The 27,743-nt window shown below is 43.1% G+C and overlaps 1 protein-coding gene across 1 annotated transcript in view; it reads right to left on the minus strand.

Moving 5' to 3' along the window:
• Positions 1-27,743, minus strand: part of LOC126485053 (sialin-like) — a 259,946-nt gene that overhangs the window by 196,692 nt on the left and 35,511 nt on the right. The window contains exon 3 of the mRNA XM_050108655.1: positions 14,316-14,568. Within this exon, the coding sequence (XP_049964612.1) occupies positions 14,316-14,568 (253 nt within the window). The remainder of the gene's footprint in view (positions 1-14,315; positions 14,569-27,743) is intronic.

Here is a 27,743-nt window from a genome sequence, read left to right on the forward strand (position 1 = left end):
GCAGCATTCACAGTGGTCCCATGTTCATTGAAGTCCACCAATGTAGGTAGCAGCATTCACCACAATGGTCCCGTGTTCAACGAAGTCCGCTAATAACACGCCATGCATATCCCAGAAGGCTGTCACAAGCACTTTCCTAGCAGAATGAGTCACTTTGAATTTTTTTTTCTTACTGGCGAACCAGCATGTTTCCTCTCTGTAGAGGCCTGATTGGTTTAGGGTACGTAGTGAAACGCCCACGACTCGTCACCAGCGACGATTCCTTTCAGAAAGTCCTCGTCCTTGTGCAGCGTAAGGCGCATTAAGGAGATCCAAGCTTACCACCATGCGCTGGCCTTTCTGGTTGTCTGTCAGGTTCTAAGGAACCCAGCGAGCATTAACTTTACAAAATTTCAATGTGTCATGAATAATATCGTACACCGCAGCTTAGGAAATGTTGAAGTGTTGCTATATGGTACGCAATTTCACACTCTGGTCGTTGAAAAGTACTGCCTCAATAGGTGCGAAATTCTGCGGGGTTGCAGCTGTTACCGCCCGCTCGCAGCGTGGCGAATCACTAAGGTTCACACGGCCGTCTTGGAAGAATACACACCACCTGGAGACATTGCCACGGTCCGTACTGTCGTCCGCATACACGCTACACCCTGTGAATTTCACTCCACATGTTGACAACAGTAACACGCACGCCATTTTGTTCCGTAGTTCAGGCTACCCGCGCTAGAGATGCACATGAAAACAAAATACCCTCTGTAGTGCCAACCACAAACTATATCGTCTTGAAGTTTCAACATTTCAGCTGCAACACCAGGAGAGAAAAAAATTATTGTGCTTTACTTGCCGATCTTCCCGCTTAGTAATGAGACTGAGACAACACTAACTTCTGTAATCAATCAAGACGAGGGGCTGCTGGGCCTAAGCGATCACCAGCTTTGCAGCTGTCAAGGATACACTTTCAATAGGCCCTCTGCAGGGGGACAAGGGGGGTGCCACCCCACTCTCCATTGTTGCCAAATTTATTCAAGATGGCTGCGATGACGTCATCCAAGATGGCGGCATGTAGACTTGGCAACAGCGCATGACGTCATCCAAGATGGCGCATTTTGGCGGGAGAATAGTCCAATTGTGCTATGTCCACTAACCTAACCTCAAGAAAAAATGGCGAGAAGTTTGAATTTTGGCGGGAAAATAGTACAGTTGTGCTACGTCCGCTAACATAAGCCTCCAGAAGAAAAAAATGGCGGGAAGTTTGAATTCCAACAGGATAATGCATGCAAAGACCGTACTTATCTTTATTAATATTATTGATTATCATTCATCAACATTCATTATTATTTATTATCATTCATTATCATTTATTATCATTTATTATTATTTATTATGAGTCATTATTACTTATTATTATTGACCTGCCTCCAGATTCAAATTCCAAAACGATAATGGCTGCAAAACCTTAATTTTGTTTATTATTATTCATTATTATTTATTAACATTCATTCTCATTCATTGTCATTTATTATCATTCATTGTCATTTATTATCATTCATTATCATTTATTATTATAGGCCTACCTCCACTAGAAAATTGCGCCAAATTCAAATTCCAACACGATATTGTCTCGAAAACTGTACTTCTATTTATTATTATCATTTATTATTTATTCAAGATGTCCGATTTTCTCGGTGATAAAGCCATTTTCCTTACATCCATAACAAAAATCTATCACACGTTCAAATCCCAACACCATAATTGATCACATGTACGAGCTTTCTGTCACTTATCTTTTTTCACTGGTAACCTATCATAATCGTGTTAAATAATAAACTGCACTTACAGTAATGTAATTCACGTCCTTTGATTTTGCAGGGGGGAAGGGACTGAAGACTTTATTTCAAGCAGTACAGTCATCACTTGTTCTCCAACACAGTCAGCACACACATCTTTGATATCGCAGTGCAGTCACCATGACATCCACGCTCCAACTGAATTAGTTCAAATCCTCGCCACCCCCAGGCCAGCACACGGAGACACTGCCTACGCCTGTCACGTGAGTCGGCCAACCACTAGTGTGGGGGGCGAGCCCAGCAGTCGCTCACACGTCGTAAACATGTTTTTGCTGGACACGCTGTAACTTGTCACAGCGGCCCCTTGTCCACTCACCATGTGTATTCGTCGCCTCCGCACGTTTCCCGCCAAAATTGTCTGCCTCAGAGCTGAATCACACAACAGTCGACCGTTCGCTGCCACACTTTTGGCGCCACGTTCAAACCTGTCGATGCCGACCGCTCACCATCCATCACGTGTCCGTGTACGAGCGAGAACGCAGTGCTACACTTTTGGCGGCAAAGTCTGCTCGATAGTGGAATCCGCCACGACTACATAACAGCACGTTTGGACCACACTAGAACGCCTGCTAATTGACTCGCTCTCGCGTGCATGTAATAACTGTATAATCGCTGCGCCGCCGCCCCGCTTTCGTCACACACCCTCCATACACGCGACGGACATAGCCTTCTGTAAATACCTCGAAAATGACTCTTTATTTCAGACATTACGTTCATGCAGGTGTGTCCCAACTGACTTCTCCATGCTCACACAGCGAAATTCCAGAGCGCAGCTGACATACGCGCGGCCGGCTGAGCCTGCTCCATCGACAGCTCCCTGGCCGGCTGATGTCAAGCGACCAACGGTGCCCGCACAGCCCCCACGCCCAGCACGCCAGGTGGGCGGCGGCGAGCGGCGCCTCAGGGTCCAACCACAAACGGTCAGCCGCGCTTGTCTCAGAGTCCGACTACGTAAACATCTTTCCGCGACCGCGAGCACTTAACGCCGGACACGATGTAACCTGTCGACCGCGTGCCGGACAAAGGATACGTTTGGCGCCAGAGTTTCACTGATACTGGAATCCACCATGACCGTATAACAGCGCGTTTGCTCATCGCGGGAACGCTCACTAATTCACTCTCACCACCCTGCTATATTAAATAATTGAATTTACAATTACATATACGTATGCAAACGTGTTCAACTCCCTAATTTCAACTACTTTTCGAGGACCAGACCGCCACATCCTCCTCCAAGGAACCAGCGCCAAGTTTGACATCTGCCAATAAACAAAGCTCACTTGCGCTTCCGCCACCAACCGAAGAAAATTGTTTCAAACTAAGCCACCAGCACTCAACCTCTTCCTACACGTTTCTGGTAAACGGACTCACCCTGCACTAGGTCCACAGATGGAGGAACGAATTTACTTTATTTAGGAATGGAGTATATGTATCACACTGACATGCCCCACATCGTACAGACATGCAAAACACTCCTACATAACTCATTTATAATGTTCTAGACACACGCTTGCTAATTGTAAACAGTTAAAAATATCTCATAGCACAGCCTACAGACACGCAAGCCACTCGTAAATAATGCAAAACGTTTACCTACGTGTTCGGTATGTGGTTTAAAGCGCTGTCTACTTGCGATCGTTAACGGTGAAGGTTGACACATTTCTCTAAACGCACTTTGATTTACGCGATCCCCACCCTGTCGCATGCTCGGTGTAAAATCGAGACTTCAGCGTCATAACTAAGTTAGCTGTGGGTATTTGTGAGGGGTTGTAATCATTGTGTACACACTTACCCGACAGACGGGTGTTTACAGAGTCGGTGACGGGATGAATTTTAATTTTCACATGTTGGACGCTGCTGTTATACGTATTTGTTTGCTTGTAGGCTGTACCGGCTGCTAATAACTATCATTTTTTATACAGACCTGATGGAGTAATAGTATTATTTCTAACTTGTGATCTGGTGTGATCATTGGGCACTAGACGTATCCGCAGGGCTATATTGGGCTCGTATCATAGAAAGGAAAAGTTTTACGATTGGGGTAGAGATAGCTCAACGTAAGGTGACTGGGGAGAAGAATGTACGTCTGACAGGACGGAAAAGTGAGCGATCTAAGGTTATTGCCCATTTTTAAGTGCTGAACGTTGTAGTCTTTGGAGTGTGTGTGTGTTTGTGTTTATTTTCTCTCTCTCTCTCTCTCTCTTTCTCTCTCTCTCTCTCTCTCTCTCTCTTTCTCTCTCTCTCTCTCTCTCTCTCTCTCTCTCTCTCTCTCTCTCTCTCTCTCTCTCTCTCTCTCTCCCTCTCTCTCCTACCGGAACCTTCGGTGCACTGATCATGGACTCTAGAACAATACTTTACACATGATAGATTGGATGATTTGCTTAAAAATCTATCGAACTACGTTGTGTATAAATATCGCTCCGTTCTTGTTCTTCTTAACTGTGTGCTATTAAATGAAGGCACTTTGAGATCTGTTACTATAGTTCGATATGGTGTGCTAAGCTCCAAGACTTGGTTACATTTCGAGAAATGTGGTGCACTTGGATGGATTAGGACTAGGAAAGCTCTATTCAGTCAAGAGAGGTGGAGTATTTGTCTGCTCGGTTGAGGAATAATTGGATAGCGATGTTGCGGGGAAGGTAAGTCAAATGGTTCAAATGGCTCTGAGCACTATGGGACTCAACTGCTGAGGTCATTAGTCCCCTAGAACTTAGAACTAGTTAAACCTAACTAAACTAAGGACATCACAAACATCCATGCCCGAGGCAAGATTCGAACCAGCGATCGTAGCGGTCTTGCGGTTCCAGACTGCAGCGCCTTTAACCGCACGGCCACTTCGGCCGGCGAAGGTAGGTCAATGCCGAGGTAAGGATGGTCTTTTAACGTAAGAGGACTAGATAGCTCTGTGATCGCCATACGCAGAGAAATTGATCGAATACTATGCGCGAGGTCTTAGAAATATGTATATCGTTGTCTGGTATAATTTGATCGTCTTTATGTGTTCGAGAATTAAGTGTGAATGGACGTGCTGAGCAGTCATCTATGAATGGTCGCAATGATACTTGCAAAGTAGAGGATGTATGGTTTAGCTATGATACTGAAATTAAGAAAACAAGCTGTCACATGATTGGCAGGTGCTGGACTTACTGTAAAATTTTTCGCGATATCAGCTGTGATGGATAATATTACAGTTGATCGGTGGTGTCTCATTCATCGCATCTGTGCATTGGGTACGACATAATGATTGACTGACAATGCTTGCTTGAGCTGGGGGAGAAATTTTGGCTGATGGACCGCAACTTCCAGGGTTGCTAGCACCGAAAACGGTGATCCTGTACTTGAGTGCAAAAATGACGAATAACTAGAAATTGAATGCAGAGTTATAAACTATTCGGTCACTGCGACATATGAGTTTAAATGTAGAGGTGGTCAATCACTTTCGAGAGAAGTGGCTACAACGCCAGCAGGCTCTTCTATTTTCCTTGTGTTGTGGGTGTCCTTTATTTAAAAACATTCAATGTTATGCTATCGACTGTAAGAATATGATTTATAAGGTGCAAGGTATAGTTTCCTGTGAGAGACCATGCATCAGTCTGTGTTAATGTCTGTTTAGAATCAGATAATGACTTCGAAGTTGCGGCAGAAAGACGAAATGCTCGGCAGTGTGCAAAAGCGTGTTAGAAAACATTGTTTGAACAAGGGCCAGAGGCAGCTTCTCATTCGTTTAGAGTATGGGTAATCAAACTTTAAAGGGGTCTCTGCAGCATGTGTGTATATTTAATACGATCTTGTTCATATAGGCATTTGTAGTTTGAGGTGTTGGATTTGGTGAGCTGTTAGGAATTCTTGGATGGTTGCACTATGAGTTATTCAGGGGGAGTATTGTGTATTTCGTTTGTCCGCGCTGGATGTGGATCGCATTGGTGCGTTCGTGACTTTTTCACTGTTTGATGGTAGAGGATAAAGATGATAGGGTGTTGAGGTTCTGTTGTACTTGTACCTAGTTTGAGGCGTACAACATTGCGTGCATTTCCGGCGAATGGTCAAAACAAGGTCCTGTTGTAGTAACTGAGATCGTTCTGTTTATAGACAGGTTGCAGAAGGTAATAGATATGTCTATCTCTGACTTTAATTGGAGAGATAAGATGGGTGAAGACAAATGCATACTCATCTATGCTCAGAAAGGGAGAATGCTTTTTTATTATTAAGTGAGTTTTGGCAGGAGTGAATATGGTTTTATACAGGCGAGTGGAAACTGTGAGTGAAGGGTGAATGACGTCGAGTTCGCTGGCTGGGGGAGACACTGTTTACAGGTCCTGTTGGAGATGCAAGGGGGAGATAGAGATCTGCGCTATTCAGGTATCCATTTGTGCACTGTATGTCGTTAGACAATAGCTGGAGAACAGGTATAGGGAGAGCCCACTTCAGCATTCTGGTCCTGGGGGCTGAGTGGATGGCTGTTTAGATGGACAGCTATGTGGCTTTGACATGCCGCCAGCGCTCGGACACTCACTTTGTAAGGCGCTATGGGATTAGTTTGAGCATTTAGTACTTGATTCGGTGGTTATTGGATTAAGAACTGTAATATTGAAGGTCATGTCCTCAGTGGGACCGCTTGTAATTGAGTAAGTGTGTTTACGTATTTGAAGATATGTTTTGCGAATGGTGATGTTAAGTTGATGGCGCAGTTTAGCTACCACTGTAAAAAAAATAGCTGTCTGCTGCTGAAAGAAAGAAAGGAAGGGGTGACCATCCCTCCAGACCTGATGGATGAGTTATTAGATAAGATCAAGTGATAGTTGAATGATGCTATGTGTTAGGATATAGGAGTCTCTAAACGGCAGGGCGAGATTTTTTTATGTGGAAATTTATGCAATCTATAGTTAGTGATATTCGACTGCTAGTGACAACAGTTAAGAGCGGAAAAATAGGTACAAATCGAGCGCTGGCAGAATGTTGCAGCAATGGTAATAATATTTAATTGAAGGTGGAGGTGGTAAATATGGACCAGGCTTTGAATATTGTCGTATGTGCTTGATGCTCTGTATAAAAGTTTGACTCTTTAATTGCGTTTGGTATTTCTGGGTGTGTGTAAAATTAATTTTACTGTTGAAAGTGCGAGAAAGATGAGTTGATTGGTGTTTAGATAGAGGCTACGTTTGTAATTCGAAAAGATGGGATGAGAATGGTAAATTGATTGATGGGCATGGTTTGTGGGGTGATATATGAGTGTCAAGATAGGGTTGAGGACGTTTGTGTATGCTGATGGTGGGACGGTTGTGAGGTTAGTTGCTGTGGGAGGTGTAAATAAGATCTTATTTTTTTAAAAAATGTTGTAAAGTAAGAATAATATTGAGAAGGTTTTTAGATGGCTGAGAGAGCAGGGATGTGTAGTTATGTTTAGTTAAAGGGCCGTGTAATGTCATGTGAGGAGCAATGTGCAGTGTGCTACAGTGTCATAGGAGGTAAAGACAGGTGCTGCTATGATGTGTAGCGTATGGAGGCTGCGCTTTGGAATTATGCTACTTTGATATAAAGTTGGCTTTCACACGCGTTCGGTGGTCGCGGCTAGGGATCGCGGTCCTGGACGGACGTGTGTGTGTGTGTGCTTTGCCCGCTGACGAGCGCGTTGACCACGCCAACTCACGCTTGCGGAAGCCGAGCAGGGGCTGTGCGAGGTCTGAAATCAGACGGATGGGTGACTTCACGATCCTGTGGGCATGGTGCAGAGTGGGGGGTACCTGCGCACGTGTGCCGAGTTATTTTGCGAGCGGATCTGCAGGCTCTGCTCCGCGTTATTAGGATAGTTTACGAGTACTGAGCGTATCTACACATCTGTGTGTTGTATTATTTATTAGCAGCTTGCTATAGTGCGTACTGAAATTATGATTGGGTGCGTGTCTGTGGGCTGTGCAACATGGCCCAGGGCACATCTGGGATTGGTGTTTTGTGATAGCGTGATAGATACACTGTATGGTTAAATAAGTCGTTCGAAAAAAATAGAGTGTTCTCAATGATTACACGCGCCTGCAGTGCAGATCAGAGTGATTGGTTCTCCGTCACCATCTCGGTTGCATGCGAGTAGTAAATGTTTTGCCCGGCCGCGTTAATCGAGTGTGTCAACGAGCTATGAGCTATTCTGAGAATAGACGTGAAGGCAGGTCCAGACCTGAGACGCCGGCGGTATACACGAGAAGAACAATGCAGCTTTCACATGTGTCGGCTGTCACGAGCGCTCGGAAACTGAACTTGGCTGGAGACTCTGGAATCCCCTTCCCCGCCGACCGCACGCACGCGCGGCCTGCCTTGGAGCGTAATCTAAGGCGCATAGGCGATATCAATTTCTCCGGTGATAGGTGCGAATGCGACTGTGTTGAGGTCATGTTTGGGGGAGGCCGAGCAGAGACTTTTAGTCGGTTTGGCAGGTGGGGGTGTTTGGGCGCGTCTGTTGCACTATTTTGAGAGCACGTCTGTGCACTGTGCGGTGCTTTATTTGCAGAGTTTAAGAGTACAGAGCTCGTCTGCTGATATTGTGTACTGCATCATTTAAGAGCTGTTTGCTATTGTGTGGTGAAATTAGGAGTTGTTTACGCGTTTGTGGCCTGTGTCAGATTACCACAGTGGGATCAGTGCGGGTGTTTTGTGACAAATATACTCCACGACTAAATAAAAGGGCTTCAAATAAATAGAGTGCAGCCCTTCCTTACTTCCCCGAGCAGTACAGCCCAGTCTGAGTTGTTTTTGCGCAATAACGGCAATCTGGTCAGAATGTGAGTGAGTAGAGAAATAACTGGACAAATTTATCTGTAGAGGAGGTACAGGTCTGGATTGGAATGAATATCTTGATGGGTGTGGTTGTGTTGCCAAGTCTAGTACACTACTGGAGTTCAGAAACTGCCTTATGTGAGCGTTACATATCGAAACCTATGAGAAGTAACAGTTTCAAAAATATATCTCACAAATAAATAAAGTACACTCGTTCCTCCTTCCATCAGCCTATGCACTGAAATTATTTCCGAAAATTAGCAGTTGTTTGGCTATTTGGAGGTGAATGTTTTGCATTATTTACGAGCGGTTCGCGTGTCTGTAGGCTGTGCTATGAGTTATTTTTAACTGTTTACAATTAGCAAGCATGTGTCTAGAACATTATAAATGAGTTATGTAGGAGTGTTTTGCATGTCTGTATGATGTGGGGCATGTCGGTGTGATACATACACTCCATTCCTAAATAAAGTAAATTCGTTCCTCCACCTGTAAACCTAGTGCAGGGTGAGTCCGTTTACCACAAACGTGTAGGAAGAGGTTGAGTGCTGGTGGCTTAGTTTGAAACAATTTTTCTTAGGTTGGTGGCGGAAGCGCAAGTGAGCTCTGTTTATTGGCAGAAGTCAAACTTGGCGCTGGTTGCAAATTCAATTATTTAATATAGTGGGGTGGTGAGAGTGAATTAGTGAGCATTCCTGCGATGAGCAAACGCGCTGTCATATGGTCATGGTGGATTCCACTGTCGAGCAAACTCTGGCGCCAAACGTATCCTTTGTCCGGCACGCGGTCGACAGGTTACATCGTGTCCGGCGTTAAGTGCTCGCGGTCGCGGAAAGATGTTTACGTAGTCGGACTCTGAGACAAGCGCGGCTGACCGTTTGTGGTTGGACCCTGAGGCGCCGCTCGCCGCCGCCCACCTGGCGTGCTGGGCGTGGGGGCTGTGCGGGCACCGTTGGTCGCTTGACATCAGCCGGCCAGGGAGCTGTCGATGGAGCAGGCTCAGCCGGCCGCGCGTATGTCAGCTGCGCTCTGGAATTTCGCTGTGTGAGCATGGAGAAGTCAGTTGGGACACACCTGCATGAACGTAATGTCTGAAATAAAGAGTCATTTTCGAGGTATTTACAGAAGGCTATGTCCGTCGCGTGTATGGAGGGTGTGTGACGAAAGCGGGGCGGCGGCGCAGCGATTATACAGTTATTACATGCACGCGAGAGCGAGTCAATTAGCAGGCGTTCTAGTGTGGTCCAAACGTGCTGTTATGTAGTCGTGGCGGATTCCACTATCGAGCAGACTTTGCCGCCAAAAGTGTAGCACTGCGTTCTCGCTCGCACACGGACACATGATGGATGGTGAGCGGTCGGCATCGACAGGTTTCAACGTGGCGCCAAAAGTGTGGCAGCGAACGGTCGACTGTTGTGTGATTCAGCTCTGAGGCAGACAATTTTGGCGGGAAACGTGCGGAGGTGACGAATACACATGGCGAGTGGACAAGGGGCCGCTGTGACGTCAAACTCGACAAGTTCCAGCGTGTCCAGCGAAAACATGTTTACGACGTGTGAGCGACTGCTGGGCTCGCCCCCCGCACTAATGGTTGGCCGACTCACGTGACAGGCGTAGGCAGTGTCTCCGTGTGCTGGCCTGGGGGTGGCGAGGATTTGAACTAATTCAGTTGGAGCGTGGATGTCATGGTGACTGCACTGCGATATCAAAGATGTGTGTGCTGACTGTGTTGGAGAACAAGTGATGACTGTACTGCTTGAAATAAAGTCTTCAGTCCCTTCCCCCCTGCAAAATCAAAGGACGTGAATTACATTACTATAAGTGCAGTTTATTATTTAACGCGATTATGATAGGTTACCAGTGAAAAAAGAGAAGTGACAGAGAAAGCTCATACATGTGTTCAATTATGGTGTTGGGATTTGAACGTGTGATAGATTTTTGTTATGGGTGTAAGGAAAATGGCTTTATCACCGAGAAAATCGGACATCTTGAATAAATAATAAATGATGATAATAAATAGAAGTACAGTTTTCGAGAGAATATCGTGTTGGAATTTGAATTTGGCGCAATTTTCTAGAGGAGGTAGGCCTATAATAATAAATGATAATGAATGATAATAAATGACAATGAATGATAATAAATGACAATGAATGATAATGAATATTAATAAATGATAATGAACAATAATAAACAAAAGTCAGGTTTTGCAGCCATTATCGTGTTGGAATTTGAATTTGGAGGGAATTTCTAGTGGTGGGAGGTCAATAATAATAAATAATAATAAATAATAATAAATGATAATAAATAATAATAAATAACAATAAATAATAATAAATGATAATGAATGATAATAAATAGTAATGACTGTTAATGAATGATAATCAATAATAATAATAAAGACAAGTACGGTCTTTGCATGCATTATCCTGTTGGAATTCAAACTTCCCGCCATTTTTTTTCTTCTGGAGGCTTTAGTTAGTGGACCATAGCACAATTGCACTATTTTCCCGCTAAAATTCAAACTTCCCTCCATTTTTTCTTGAGGTTAGGTTAGTGGACGTAGCACAATTGGACTATTCTCCCGCCAAAATGCGCCATCTTGGATGACGTCATATGCTGTTGCAAAGTCTACATGCCGCCGTCTTGGATGACGTCATCTCCGCCATCTTGAATAAATTTGGCAACAATGGAGAATGGGATTGCACTCCCCTTGTCTCCCTACTGCCGTTGGCTAACGGGTCGACCTAGCTAAGGTTGACACGGCGCTCTACGAGTTTTCTGACGTCGCTTCCTGCAATTCCTGGTTGAGAAACCATTTCATCACGTGAAACACACAACATGTCAGAACCAATAGGAAGCATGAAAGCTCCTTACGTCACAAGCAGGCAGCAAGAAGCCATAATGTCTTTGTCGTGTTCAGCAGAAGCCCATATTCGAAGGGTTTTACACTGCACGCTACACCGTATTAATACATGCTGTTTCTAAGCACCAGCACTTTGAATGTCTGGAGAACGAATCGTTACTGACAAGATTTGTTGTAATAAAATTACGGGATATGTCAAATGATGGTCAAAGAGTTTTCGTATCTAGTTATTTTCGTATTATAACTCGTGTGTTATAAGAGTAGTCCGTTTTAAGGCACCGACCCATTTAAGATTCATGAAAACATGCTGTTCTTCTTCTTAGGAACTGTTAAATTTAATGTCAGTAACATTTAGGGGATGAAGGTACAGAAAATGAAGCTGATTTAAGCGGAGTTCCAGCGCACTGTAGTTGACGGTAGTATCGAGATTTGGAACCAAACACACATTGGTTGAGGGTTTACGTTCCCCGGTTATCCAATTTTGTTTTCACCTTCGCATTTTATAAAAGTTTGTGGGAGTTTCGTATGAAGTTACTAGAAATAACTTCTGTAATATTTGATGTAATGTAAATATAACTGCACTCTCTGTCAGGGGTGAGTTTGTTTGATGTTGTAAACTTTTACTATCTGATGTCTTTCCTGAGTGGACATGTATCTTTCGCTTTTGTCTTATAACACGTTCGCGGATATAAACTTTTTATTAATGTATGCCACAGACAGAACAACATAAGTGGCATACGGGGAGGAAAGGAAATGTTCGTTTTAATAGAGATAATGTAGGAATTCTCCTCGTGTCCATTTCTGTAAACTCACTGTACGGTAAGCGACCAAATAAAGCCGACAACCGCCACTGGAGAGCGCTGAGAGCGCAAAACCACGCCAACCAGCTTGTGCCATGTTTCGGCAGTGCTGTGTCTCGTGACGTTGGGAATTCCCCCGTGTGCACGTCAACGTTAAGCCTAGTTTACACGACGACATTGGGTTGCGCCACTCGTTGCGTGGAATGAGTTGCACGCAAGTGGTTTCATATATGACTGTAGACACGGCGCCACCTGAACACTCTTCAGTTTCGTCGTTTTGTGGGTCCCTGATTCGTGCCTGAAATGAAAGTTTTGGCAGCTGCACGTTGCACGAGTTGTGATGGAGTTAAAGCTTGTTGCGTGGAATCGCTGCATAAGAAAAAAAAAAAGAAACTTGTTTCTATTCTTGACTGGATGATGAAAAGACGTCAGGTCGGTTGCTCAGCATCCTTGCTGAAATAATTTACAACGGAAGATCCAAGAAGTTCTTTTAATCATCTTAGACTGTCACCAGAACTTTTAACGTTTCATCTAAATAGAGTTAACTATGCGATAAGCAAAAAGGTACTGTAATGAATGAATCACCAGAACAGAAATTAAATATCATATTGCGTGCATTACACTTGAGAACACTTGACATGCTGTAGGATACGGTTTTAGTTGGTGATGGCGCTATTTCATTAACACCAATAATTATTAAGATTAACAGTAATTTTAACATTAGCAACAATAATTACTCGAAGCAGGCCGCATTAAGAAGAGAATGGTTTCAAAAATGTTCACATGCGTGTGAAATCTTATGGGACTGAACTGCTAAGGTCATCAGTCCCTAAGCTTACACACTACTTAACCTAAATTATCCTAAGGACAAACACACACACCCATGCCTGAGGGAGGACTCGAACCTCCACCGGGACCAGCCGCACAGTCCATGACTGCAGCGCCTTTGACCGCTTTCATTTTGCTCTATATTGGTCGATGATTTTGCTCGTGGCGGACGTCCGATGACAGCCGTTCAGATTCTTTGTTGATCCGTTCACTCAGTTTTTTATTACGGAAGTTAGCTAACCCTCTGACCGCGCACGCTGAGCTACCATGCCGGCACCACTCGGCTAATCCGGCGTGGCCAGAGAATGGTTTGCAAACTACTCTCTTGAAGAGAGATCTTTACAGTGGCAATATTCCAAAATTCTAATATATGTGAATGGGGAGCACTGCAGCGACGTTTTAAATAGATGAATATTGATTGAATAAAGAATGCAGCTTCTTGAATTTGTATAGCCTTCCCTCCTGTCAACAATATACCTTAACAAAGAGTTGGCCAACTCGAACGATGGGATTTTAGTTGTAGACGAGAGCATTGCCACAGCTAGAATTACACTTGCTTGTATTTTACTTAATTCAGTTGTATATGTGCTCCTAACTCAATAAATTTTGCCCTTCAGCTCAGATATTGTCAAACCATCTATCTTATGATTGTACATGACGGTCTGAGCGGCAGCAATATGTTGCTATTTTTGTAATCAGCCTCACTGAAATCTCACAAACACCTATGCAAAGCATAGATATCCAAAAAGCGAACTCTATTCTCCGTTCCCCACTTCATATTTCAGTTTGTCTACACTCAACGAACACACATAACCTCAAAACTCGTGCAACTAGTTCAAATGGCTCTCAGCACTATGAGACTTAACTTCTAAGGTCACCAGTCCCCTAGAACTTAGAACTACTTAAACCTAACTAACCTAAGGACATCACACACATCCATGCCCAGGCGTGGTTCCAGATTGTAGCACCTAGCGTGCAGCTAGTATCGCCAAAGTTGGAACACGCCGACAGTGTTTTGTTTCACCAACGAGTTGCGCACACGCGCGGCGCGCATGCGCAGTGGCCGGTAGCGCAGTTGCCTGCAACCTAGTGTCGTCGTGGAAACTGGGCTTTAGCTGCGTCGGGCCTGGTGCCGACGGCTTTACGCGTCCTCTGAGTCGGGTCATTTTTCCTGGGATGTTGCAGTTGACACAATCGCCCGTCAGTTAGAGAGCTGCTTACCGAAGATGTAGAAGACGGCGGGCCAGCCCAGCTTGGCGGTGATGACGCCCGAGACAGTCATGGCGACGACGGAGCCCAGGTCGCAGCCCGCGTAGCCCACGTTGGCCAGCACGCTGCGCTCGCGTGGCGGCGCCCATTGCGACCACATAGCCTGCGCCGCCGGGTACGACATGCCCTGGAAAACGTGGAGAGCGGGCCCTGAGCCCTGCCTCTGTGTGTGGGAGCCGTGGGGCTGCGGGGAAGAGGCTGCCAACTGTGGAGGAACGAAGCCACTGTGCGTCCAAAGAGTTCCGAGGCCGATTGTATTCCGTGCGTACAAGTGGTGTCAGTGCAGAAACTACCGTATTTTACGGAGTATAAGCCGTGCAGATCATAAGACGCACCACAATATTTAAGCAATTTAAAAAAAAATAACATTTTTACAATTTTTCATTGTTATTGTTGTGGTCTTCAGTCCTGAGACTGGTTTGATACAGCTCTCCATGCTACTCTATCCTGTGCAAGCTTCCTCATCTCCCAGTACGTACTGCAACCCACATCCTTCTGAATCCGTTTAGCGTATTCATCTTTTGGTCTCCCTCTACGATTTTTACCCTCCACACTGCCGTCCAATACTAAATTAGTGATCCCTCGATGCCTCAGAACATGTCCCGCCAGCTGATCCCTTCTTCTAGTCAGGTTGTGCCACAAACTTCTCTTCTCTCCAATTCTATTCAATACGTCCTCATTAGTTGTGTGATCTACCCATCTAATCTTCAGCACTCTTCTGTAGCACCACATCTCGAAAGCTGCTATTCTCTTCTTGTCTAAACTATTTATCGTCCATGTTTCACTTCCATACATGGCTACACTCCATACAAATACTTTCAGAAACGACTTCCTGACACTTAAATCTATACCCGATGTTAACAAATTTCTCTTCGTGAAATCTTCTCGGGTGATCAGCCGAGTAAAGGCGTCGTCTTCTCGCAACGTTTCGAAGGGTTTCGTACCCATCATCTTCAAGAGAAGACGACGCCTTTACTCGGCTGATCACCCGAGAAGATTTCACGAATGGAATACGCCGAGAAAGTCTCAAATCACATTTAAATTTCTCTTCTTCAGAAACACTTTCCTTGCCATTGCGAGTCTACATTTTACATCCTCTCTACTTCGACCATCATCAGTTATTTTGCTCCCGAAATAGCAAAACTCCTTTACTACTTTAAGCCTCGCATTTCCTAATCTAATTCGTGCAGCATCACCCTATTTAATTCGACTACATTCCATTATCCTCGTGTTGCTTTTGTTGATGTTCATCTTATATCGTCCTTTCAAGACACTGTTCATTCCGTTCAACTGCTCTTCCAAGTCCTTTGCTGTCTCTGACAGAATTGCAATGTCATCGGCGAACCTCAAAGTTTTTATTTCTTCTCCATGGATTGTAATACCTACTCCGAACTTTTCTTTTGTTTCCTTTACTGCTTGCTCAATATACAGATTGAATAACATCTGGGATAGGCTACAACACTGTCTCACTCCCTTCCCAACCACTGCTTCCCTTTCACATCCCTTGACTATTATAACTGCCATCTGGTTTCTGTACAAATTGTAAATAGCCTTTCTCTCCCTGTATTTTACCCCTGCCACCTTCAGAATTTGAACTTTGTCAAAACTTTGTCTAAGTCTGCAAATGCTAGAATCGTAGGTATGCCTTTCCTTAATCTTTCTTCTAACATAAGTCGTAGGGTCAGTATTGCCTAACGTGTTCCAACATTTCTACGGAATCTAAACTGATCATCCCCGAGGTCGGCTTTTACCAGTTTTTCCATTCGTATGTAAAGAATTCGTGATGCAAAGGCAGACTAAAAAATTTCATAGATTATAAAACCGAACTGACCTCTAAAATCAGTACAACGAAAAACTAGCCAAAGTTGCAAATTTCCCTGTTTTTATTCTCTCGATGGGTAGTTTCGGGCCGAGACCCTTTTTCAAATCATCGTAACATCTTCGAAAGTGGTAACTGCAAAAATGCGGAAAACCATGAGTCTCGGCCCCGAACTAGAAAAAAATGGCTCCAAGCAGTACGAGACTTAACATCTGAGGTCATCAGTCCCCTAGACTTAGAACTACTTAAACGTAACTAACCTAAGGACATCACACACAATCATGCCCGAGGCAGGATTCGAACCTGCGACCGTAGCAGCAGCGCGGTTCCGGGCTGAAGCGCCTAGAACCGCTCGGCCACGGCGGCTGGCCCACATTTGCTAATTGAACAATTGCGTCACCTTATTTGGCGTTCATCTGAAGGCGCTCTGTGTCTAAGCTTGTTTTGAAATAGTCTAGCACCCCTGTACAGTACTTGAGTAAATCTTAAATTCTGCTGCGAGCGAAATTGGTCTGCTTGTGAGTAGGGTCCTGCTCTAATTGTTATTTTGTATTTTAAGTTCTGTTGCTAAATTATTTATTTGAAGATTGTTTTGAAATTTGAATTAATGTCAATTTATCATTATAATTTTTATTTATGGGTTTACCATATGCATTTTTAAGATAGGTTTGGGGATTTAAATTTTAACGTCAAGTAGTTACTTAGTTTCAGCTGAAATTTTTAATTGATGTCGTAATTGTCTTGAGGTATTGTATCGCTGCTATTTGCTATTAGTATTGGATCAAGGTTAATATTTAATCAAGGGTATTGTAACGATTACCTTTAAAAAAAGTTTGGGCAACATGTGTTTTTTTGTAAAGGTTGAGTCGGAATTTCTTTTTAATAAATTTGTTTTAAAAATGTGTGAATTAATGTTAGCCCGGCACCCTATTACCTCCTACAGCTCCTACCATACCAGTGGTAGCAGAGTTCATAGACAAGATGATGGGAGTTCTGAGCCTGTCGTGTGATAGGACTTTGTTTCCCATTTAAGTGGTTGTGACCTGTTTGCGAACGCCAATAATATATTCCATCTTATGCTTCAGGTTACCCCTCATGTACTATGGAAGCCAGGAATGTGCTGGAGATATCTGACAAAATCGCTGTTGGTGAGTCCCACGATTAAGACAGGTCGTGGCACATACACTCTTTGACATAAAACCTGACCGAGGGTCGGCCGCTTCACAGGCAAAGTCCACGCTTTCTGACACACCGATAACAAAATTTTATCCTGTAACCATTTTGCGGCAGATTTCTCACTGACTGTCATCCTCTGGACTCCGTATGCGGCAAAGCTCCGGGATCCACTTGCTGGCTACCGGTAGCGGCCGTGGCGACAGCAGCCGCGCTGCACTCCCCTGTTCTTTATCGAAAAAGCCTGCTACCGCTCATCGCTTTTGATAATTTGAAACGCTTCATTATTATTAAATGTTGCTCCACAGAAGATTTCTACGATTTCCATTCACGCTCGAAAGCAACGGAGATTACTGCATTACATTAATCGGCAAGAGCTGACTATGGCCCCAAATTAATTTTATAGACTGGGACGAAATTAAAGCACCTCACTACATTCGATGAATTTATAAATGCTTCATACCTCGTTTCTTTTTCTTTCAAAGTCAATTATTTGTGCAACTTCTGGCCAATATTAGGATGTTTTCGTCAAGGCAGAGTGAGCGTCTGTGGTGTAAAGTGTATTACAGTTTTTGTTTCATTCCTTACGGTAAGTCTATGCGATAAACTGTGTGAATACCTTGCAATGCATGCTCTGTAGCAGTGCAGGAACACTGCACATTTGGAGTTCCATGTATGGATTCAGGAAGTATTTAACGTTGATCGGAAGTGATAGTTAAGGTCATCAGATTTAAACCAGAAAAAGTTATCGCTTTTGAGGTTTCAGAGAACGGAAAGGAATTGGTAACACCGGTGTCAGAAAACCGCTACAGTTAAATGCTATTGCAAAAATTTAGAGAGGAGAGGAACTATATTAATCAACATCTTCACTTCATAAACAACCTCCTGACAAGTTAGACCTATATGACGAAAAAAGCTCAAATTCGTATCGTTGACACTCGGTTTGAATGTTTTCAGAAACTAGTTTACAGTGAAGCACCTAGGCATTTGCAAAGCATACATCCGAGATATTAACGTAATTTACTAAGTCGAAATTGCACGAAGATTTGTGCGTAAAGGCATTCTTCAGATTTCGTATAAGGAATTTTTACTAGCAGTTTGCAACTCCATTAATTCAAATGGAAAATAAAACTTTGTGTTCAGCGGCTTTCATCGAGATTGAAACACCTCTTATATAGCACTAAGTGAATTTAGCAAGGTAATGGCGGGCTACACCCGGAAGTAAATGCACGTTTACAGTGTTAAATACTTCACATTCAGCATAAAACACGTGAGATAATTTTCCGTAGCGTTCATAATCATCTCAAAATAAAAACGAAGTAAAGCTTAATTCCATTGAACATAATGTTAGATATCGAATGCTTTACACCTCGATGTCGCATGTGTCCACTTGCAATGTTTTGCAACATACATATAGAATGTCATGATTACCACGAGAATGAAGAGATATGTTGGTAAGGATGGAAGCAAGAAGAGACGCAGTCAACAAATTTTCGATTCCTCATGGCATTCATTTCATTTGAGATTTAAGAAGAGGTAAAGCAGAGAGCTGCTAATTTCGGACCATCACCGTGAATTAACCTTGGATCAGCTGCTGGTTAGAGTGTTGCAACGGTAAATGGAAGTCTTTGTTTGATAGTCTTGTGCTGATTCTGTCTGAATAAATTATGCCAGTGGATAAAAAACGTGCAATTTCGACTTAGTAAATTACGTTAATATATCGGATGTCTGCTTTGCAAATGCCTAGCTTCTTCACTGTAAACTAGTTTCTGAAAAGATTCAAACCGACTGTCAACGATACGAATTTGAGCTTTGTTCGTCATATAGGTCTAACATGTGAGGAGGTTGTTTATGAAGTGAACATGTAGATAAATATAGTTCCTCTCTTCTAAATTTTGCAATAGCATTAAACTGTAGACGTTAGCTGACACCGGCGTTAGCAATTCCTTTCCATTCTATGAAACCTCAAAATCGATACATTTTTCTGGTTTAAATCTGATGTCCTTAACTATCACTTCCGATCAACGTTAAATACTTTATGAACCCATACATGGAACTCCAAATGTGCAGTGTTCCTGCACTGCTACAGAGCATGCATTGCAAGTTATTCACACAGTTTATGGCGTAGACTTACCGTAAGGAATGAAACAAAAACTGTAATACACTTTACACCACAGACGCTCACTCTGCCTTGATGAAAACATCCGAATATAGGCCAAAAGTTGCACAAATAATGGACTTTGAAAAGAAAGGAAAGAGGTATGAAGCATTTATAAGTTCATCGAATGTAGTCGGCTGGTTTAATTTCGACTAAGTCTGTCAAATTAATTTCGGACCATACGCAGCTCTTGCCGATTAATGTAATACAGTCATGGACTGTGCGGCTGGTCTCGGCGGAGGTTCGAGTCCTCCCTCGGGCATGGGTGTGTGTGTTTGTCCTTAGGATAATTTAGGTTACGTAGTGTGTAAGCTTAGGGACTGATGACCTTAGCAGCTAAGTCCCATAAGATTTCACGCACATTTGAACAGTTTTGAATGTAATACAGTACCCATCTACTAATCAGGGCGTGAGTCTATGTTGCTTTCGAGCGTGAATGGAAATCGTAGAAATCTTCTGTGGAGAAACATTTAATAATAATAAAGCGTTTCAAATTATCAAAAGCGATGAGCGGTAGCAGGCGTTTTCGATAAAGAACAGGGGAGTGCAGCGCGTCTGCTGTCGCCACGGCCACTGCCGGTAGCCAGCAAGTGGATCCCGGAGCTTTGCCGCATACGGAGTCCAGAGGATGACAGTCTGCGAGAAATCTGCCGCAAAATGGTTACAGGATAAAGTTTTGTTATCGGTGTGTCAGAAAGTGAAATAGATTGAATCTGCGCTACCATTAAATTCACGTCTTCACCATTCAGACAGGAGAGGATATAAAAATATTTTACCCCACCTGGTCTCGATCCACAGACATTGAAGACAGAAAGAACGCATGCTACCACTAGACCACGGGCGTAAACAGTCTAGGATTTTTTGTAACATGGGACAAGAGTTCCTCCAGGAAGTGCCGCAATCTACAGCGTTGCCAGATTGTGCAGATAGCCGGACTTAGAGAATTAGCGAGTTGGTCAGTTTATTTGTGCCATGTCGCGATCAGCGCGGACTTAGCCTGTGAAGCGCCCGACCCCCGGTCAGGTTTTATGTCAAAGAGTGTACTTCACAGCACGTGATACTACGGGGCTTCCATGACCAGCAGCCACCTCCGGAGGGAAGCGAGTAACAATTTCAGGAGAGCTTAATATTTCTTGACTGTTAGTTTAGTTCGCCCCCAGTAGCTCCTAATCATCATCATTTCATCCAGCCGGCACGGTAGCTCAGCGTGTTTGGTCAGAGAGCTGGTTGGCCTCTGTAATAAAAAACTGAGTGAAAGGATCAACAACGAACTTGAACCGATGTCATGTGACGCCCGCAACGACCAAACACAACGATAAAAAGAAGTAGCTGGGTGGTCAGCGCGACAGAATATCAATCCTAGGGGCCCCCTCGTGCGATTCCTGGATGGGTCGGAGATTTTCTCCGCTCAGGGATTGGGTGTTGTGTTGTCCTAATTACCATCATTTCATCCTCATCGACGCGCAGGTCGCCCAAGTGGATCAAATCGAAAGACTTGCACCCGGTGAAATGTCTACCCGAGGGGAGGCCCTAGTCACACATTTACATGTTTACTGTTCGTTTAAATGCGCATAAGCTCTCGGCAGCACACGAGAAATTTAAGACCCTTAGTGGACACTTTTTCAGTTACATGGTGATTTCCTGTGGATCCTGCACGGAGTCGAGCGTTCGCGAAGAGTGACAGACAAGCCGCCTAGTGTGACGTCACAAGTTCGTTGCAGGGCCTGTATATCTGGTTGGCCCCGTCAGTTGCAATATCAGCTGGCTATACGCCAAGAAAAAGTTGGAGATAGCGTGGTGGAATTAGCGCAGCGGCTGCGCGGAATGTTGGGACGCTGCCTTGTCAACACGGAAACAGTGGGCCAGGTGAGTGTAATAGCCTCCTGGAAAGTGTGCGTGCTAGTAAAGAGTTATTGCAGGGCAGTGTCGCTAGCCGGACGCAGGTGTTCCGAATACAAGCGCAAAAGCATCAGTTGCTCAGTCGCATTCAAGATCTTGAAAATTGAGTTGCTGACTCTAAACAGAAAGCAGTTATTCAAGAATTACGTAATAAAATTATAAAAGTACATTTGCAAAGTGGTTTGCTAACCTGGCAACGTAATGAAGTGAGGGAGGGCACGCATTGTTCTGGTCAGGCGGGTGAGATGGTCAGTGCTTGTAGTAAAGTGGGCAATGGTACAGGAGGTTGGGAATGTACAGTATACCACCCAACGCTTTTTTGATATGTTTACAAGTGCATCAGATTTTGCAGTAGATACTAATGGACAAATTGTGGATTCCTATGGTTCATAGGCGTTTACAAAATTTGAGTGAACCACTGCAAGCGCCTGACACAGCAGGAGTACAGATGATGTTTCCCCGTGCTGTAGGATCAAATGGTTCATATGGCTCTGAGCACATCTGAGGTCATCAGTCCCCTAGAACTTAGAACTATTTAAACCTAACTAACCTAAGGACATCACACACCTCCATGCCCCAGGCAAGATTCGAATCTGCCACCGTAGCAGTCGCGCGGTTCCGGACTCCAGCGCCTAGAACCGCTCGGCTACCGCGGCCTGCAGTGCTGTATGAACATTTAAATGAATGGTTACTGAAGACATTAATGAAAATCTATCGTTAAGTACTTTTAGGAAAAGTGTTTTGAAGAATCAGCTCTCGGAGCAAGCACGAAATGAGCTTACAAATTCGTGTGTATATCGTGTGCAACGAAAATTGTGAGTTGATCCTAATTGCACACCATTGTCTACGACGCCCATCATGGATGCTCCGTCATAGCCTTAGTCGGAACACTTTCTCACATCTAGTCCCTTTCCTTCCATTTTTTAAGTTAACTGCTGTTAGTATCCTAATGTACACTGATCTTTGATCTGAGTAAAGGTGGTAAATGATTCGTATATCTTTATGTCAGAATGAGTTTCAATATTGTCTTTCGTTAATTTAACGCAGCAAAAAACTTCTCTTGATTATTTCATTTTAGTAAATTTTCCACTTTTCCTTCCCATTTTAATTTTTATCCACTTCTTCCTTTTTTTGGTTTCCAGCTGCATCTTACATTGAGGCCATTGCCCCGGTCGTCCAAGCTTAGTTACGCCTCTGTTATCGCTGGATAATTTCCTTAAATTTGCGGTGATTATTTTCCACATGTCCTCTTAAAGTAAATAGCATATCTTGACGTGATGCAGTTCTCAACAATACAGAGGTCTCTGAAACGGTCCAGGCTGTTGTTCAGCATGAGTCCGAGACGCGCGACTGGCGAGCAACAGGAATTTATCAGCCTCCAGTGAGCAAAACCTTAAGAAAATACGGTAAGGACACGGAACAACGACAGCAGTCAGACGGTAAGCCATCAACAAACATCAGGTTTGCGCTAATCCATGGCATCCAAAACAATGATGTCAAATCGATTGCACATTTCTGCGGAGACATTTATATTTTATGAATATGGACATCTTGGACACAGCAGTAATATGATTCTGCAAACGAATTATCCTGGTTGCTTATCAAGGTTTGTCTGAGGCTGTTCGGGGATGAGCATGAGTTTTATAAATCTTGCAACCGCAGGAAAATCGGAATACTACAGATTTTTCATTCTCCTAGGAAGTTTCCGTGCTAAGTGATCTCTGTATTCGCTCGCATAGACATTACCCGACAAACCGAGTGTGTCACCGTGGTGTCTTGATGCACACGTTTTCCATGCACATGTTATAGGAAATAATGAGTTTTTATAAGAATAAATACGATTATAGGCTAATTAAAAATTATATTTTTACCAGAAAATCCTGTAGATTAAGATAATTGTTTGTTATTAGATTTCAGATAAAATTTGTAGACGGCAGGGCTTCCGTCATCTACACACCCCATACTGGGACAGAGCAACTTTACTCCGCGGATGCGAGGCTTAATGATAACTGAATTTCTGAAGAAGACCAGAAAACGTGGTCCAAGAATCGATAAATAATATGCAAAGATATTTACGTTGATTGCTTCATTATTTTTTCCAAAGAAAATCGTAAAAATCCCTTGTTTAGTAGGCTGACTGACAAGAAAGGGCCCTTCAGTGCATCAGACGAAAAGGAGCGGTGCGAGCTCCGAAGCTGCAGCGTAAACGTACGTTGTGTAACGTAATCTTCTCCCCCCCTCCCCCTCCTGCCACCACCCTCCCGCCCAACGAATCATAGACACTGCCGAGCAGGAGTGGCTTGCGTGACTCAACGATGCAGATAACAGTACGGAAGGGGTATCTGTTGAATGTTCCGAGAAACGTGTGGCTCCTGAAGAGGGACAGTACCCTCTTCAGTAGTTGCAGAGGTAACAGGCTGGGTGACTGACTGACTTGGCCTTGTAACATTAGCCAACAGGACACTGCTGTGCTGGTACTGTGAATAGCTGAAAGCGAGGGAAAACTGCAGCCATTCTTTTTTTCCCGAAGGCATGCAACTCTGCTTAAAATATGGGTAAAATAATGGTTTATTATTGATGGCATCCTCTTACATAAAACATTTCGGAAGTAAAATATTCCCCCATTCTGATCTCTGGGCAGGAACTACTGAGGAAGATGTCGTTATTAGGAAAAACAAAGCTGGCACTCTACGGGTCGCAGCTTGGAATGTTAGATCCCTTAATCGGGTAAGTAGGTTATAAAATTTCAAAGTGAGATGGATAGGTTGAAGTTAGATATAGCGGTAATTTATCAACACAAAATTAAATAGCTTATACAGGAGGAGGCCTAATAATGAATAAAAATTAAGAATGCGGGTAAGCTACTATGAACAGTACACTGAAGGCATTATTGTAGGTAAAACAGACACGAAACCAACACGCACCAGAATAGTACAAGTTTATACAACTAGTTCCGTATATGAAGAAGAGACTGAAAGAATATATGATGTGATAAAGGAAATTATTCAGATAGTTAAAGGAGACGAAAATTTTATCGTAATAGGTGACTGGAATTCCGCAGTAGGAAGAGAAAGAGCAGGAAAAATATTACGAGAAGTTGTCTGGGGGGAAGGAATGAAAGAGGAAGTCGCCTGACAGAATTTTGCACAGAGCATAATTTAATCATCGCTAACACTTGGTTCATGAATCATGAAATATGGCTGTACACGAGAAAGAGACCTGGGGATACTGGAAGGTTTTAGAAACCACACTTTAAACATGGAGATGTTTCCAGGACCAGATGTGAACTTTGAACTCTGATCATAGTTTTTGGTTATGGACTTCGGATTAGAACTGCAGAAATCGCAAAAAATAGGAAATTAAGGAGACAGGGTCTGAATGTGCTGAAGGAACCAGAGGTTGTTAGGAGTTTCAGAAGGTGGATCAGGCAAGGTTGGACTGAAACGATGGAAAGGAGTACAACAGAAGACGGATGGGTAGCTTTGAAAAATGAAATAAGGAAGGCAGCAGAGGATCGCGCAAGTAGAAACACAAGGCCTAGATGAAATCCCTGGGTAAGACAGGATATATTAAATTTAACCGATAAAAGAAGAAAATGTAAAAATGCAGTAAATGAAATCCCTGGGTAAGACAGGATATATTAAATGTAACTGATAAAAGAAGAAAATGTAAAAATGCAGTAAATGAAGCGGGCGAAAAGGAATGCGGAGACGTCTAAAAAATAGATTGAAATAAAGTGCAAATTGGCTAAGCGGGGATGGCTAGAGGACAAGTGGAAGGCTGCAGATGCGTGCATAACTGGGCGAAAGATATGTGCCAGCTACAGGAAAATTAAAGAGAACTTTCGAGAGAAGGAAAGCAACTGAATGAATATCAACCCTTCAGATAACAAACACGTTCTAAGAAAAGAAGTGGAAACTGAAAAGTGAAAATATACTGTGTCTTATATAAGGGAAACCAAATTGAGAACAGTATTATCGAAAGAGAAGAGGAAGCAGGTAAAGATGAGATGGGGGGAGGGGGTATGATACTGTGAGAAGAGTTTTACAGAGCACTGAAACCCTAAGTGGAAGCAAGGCTCCTGGAGCAGACAGCATTCCTTCAGAATTATTGAGATCCTTGGAAGACACAGCCATGACAGAACTACTCCACCTGGTGTGTAAAATACATGACACAAGCGAAATACCTTCACACTCCAGGAAGAATGTAAGAATTCCATTTCCCAAAAGACTTAATAGAAGCATTAAAAGGTCCATCCTCCTAAAAAAGAAACGTATACACCCCTAGCGAAATGAAAATTGTGGTGAACTAATCGTCAAAAGACAGAGAACCAGTAACACCATCAATTCATATAAAATGATAAGAAGCGAAAATACTGCATAGAAGCCAGGAAAGCAAGATCAAATAGTGTTAAGAGGGTCAGACTAGAAGATCTAAAAGTTCAGTTGACAGAAGTAGAATCGGAGCATGAACAAAACAACGTAAGAGACTTCTATTGAGCGTTCAAAATGAGGTTAAGTAAATATACATTGTGAAGCTTACAGTTTAAAGATCTAAAAATGCTCAAAATTGCGTACAACAACAACGCAACTGCTACCCACCACAGGAAATTTTCAATTTTGACAATGCAGCATCAAGAGAACAAGACCGAAGTCTTCAGTATTCAAAAAAATTAAAGAAATCATAAGAAACTTAAAAAAAAGCATATGGGGAAGACAATACAATTGCAGAATTATGGAAAGACTAGTGATAATACGATAGTTTGCTTAACAAAAATAATTCAAGAAATCTGGGAAATAAACACGCCACCGGCTAGATGGTCATCTGCATCAATACAGTCTCTACATAAAAAGGGAAATATAACGGATCTTATAAATTACAGACAAATCTCCCTCTTGTCAGTGAAGTATAAGACCCGAAGGGATTTTTACACAAAGCTGAAAGAATACTTGATCCACGTTAGGGGGATACGAAGGAGGGTTCAAGAGGGCAGAGCATGCTTAAAACAAGCCATAAACTGAAAGCACACCTTAGAAATTCGGTAAATCAGAAGCCTGAAATATGTGGTAATATTTGCAAATTTGAAACACGCACACGATTCTGTTGATAGAAATAGATTACTCTGAATTTTAACAGAATTTGGACTGGACTGCAGAACAACAGCAATAATTACAGCAACTTTAACCAACGCAACATCAACAGCTCAATTTATGGGAGAACTGTCGGCAAATTAAAAAAAAGAAATTAGGAATAAGAGAAGGAGATGGACTGTCCCACCCTACTTTCTAACTGTGGTAGATAAAGTGGTTAGAGAACGGAGAAAGGCCACAAATACTAATCGCATAGAGCTACGAAGAAAGCCAAACGAGATTACTGTAGATTGTCTGGCATTTGCAGATAACATGGCACTTATTACAGACTCAATTGAACGCGCACGGGAACAAACTACAGAGCTGCAACGTCAGCTAGCAAACGTAGGATTACAAATACCATTTGATAAAACACAGTTGATGACAAGTATCAGTAAGGAATCTCAAAAGCTTAAAATAAATAACAATGGAATATCTAAAATATACTGTTGTAAATACCTAGGAGGAACGGTTTATTTTGTTTCAGAGCAACTGCTTTTGTCAATGTGAGATATAGTTCTGTTGAGTTCTCCGCTTTTTATGTAAATCAAAGGTCGATTGCAAACACTCGATCCGTATGTGACCAGTTGCTTCAGACAGTATGCTCTTTGTTTATCATACCTAAAGTTTTAGTGGAGTAAATGTTGGTTCTGCTGGAACGTAACGGACAGTTCCGACTACACGTAAAATGATGTAGGCTGCAGCAATGAATTAAAATCTATACGAGCAACAGGATTCCAACCAACGTCTCCTGTTTACTAGGCAGATACGCTAGCTGTTACGCCAGACTGACCCTGCAATCACGGTGCCTTCATGGACTATTCTTGTACATCTCCCGCCCTGCGTGGGAGATGTCTGTGGAGTAACATCCTGACTTACTCTCTTCTCATCTACCGTTTCCCTTTCAAGTCGTTGAATCTTGTAATTGCAGTCTGTTTTCTGTACAAGTTATAAATAACCTTCTGCTCCCTGCATTTTACTCTTGCTACCTTCAAAATTTCAAGAGGTTCTCCAGTCAACATTATCAGATGTTTTCTCTAAATCTGCAAATACTCTAAACATCGATTTCCCTTTCTATACCCTATTTTCTTGGATAAGTTGTAGGGTCCTTACTGCATTGAGTGGGCCTGCATTTTCTCCGGAACCGAAACTGATCTTCGACAATGTCAGCTTCCACACCATTCGGTAGTATTCCACTTATT

Source organism: Schistocerca serialis, chromosome 6 (genome assembly GCF_023864345.2).
Source record: "Schistocerca serialis cubense isolate TAMUIC-IGC-003099 chromosome 6, iqSchSeri2.2, whole genome shotgun sequence".
Classification (NCBI taxonomy): Eukaryota; Metazoa; Arthropoda; class Insecta; order Orthoptera; family Acrididae; genus Schistocerca; species Schistocerca serialis.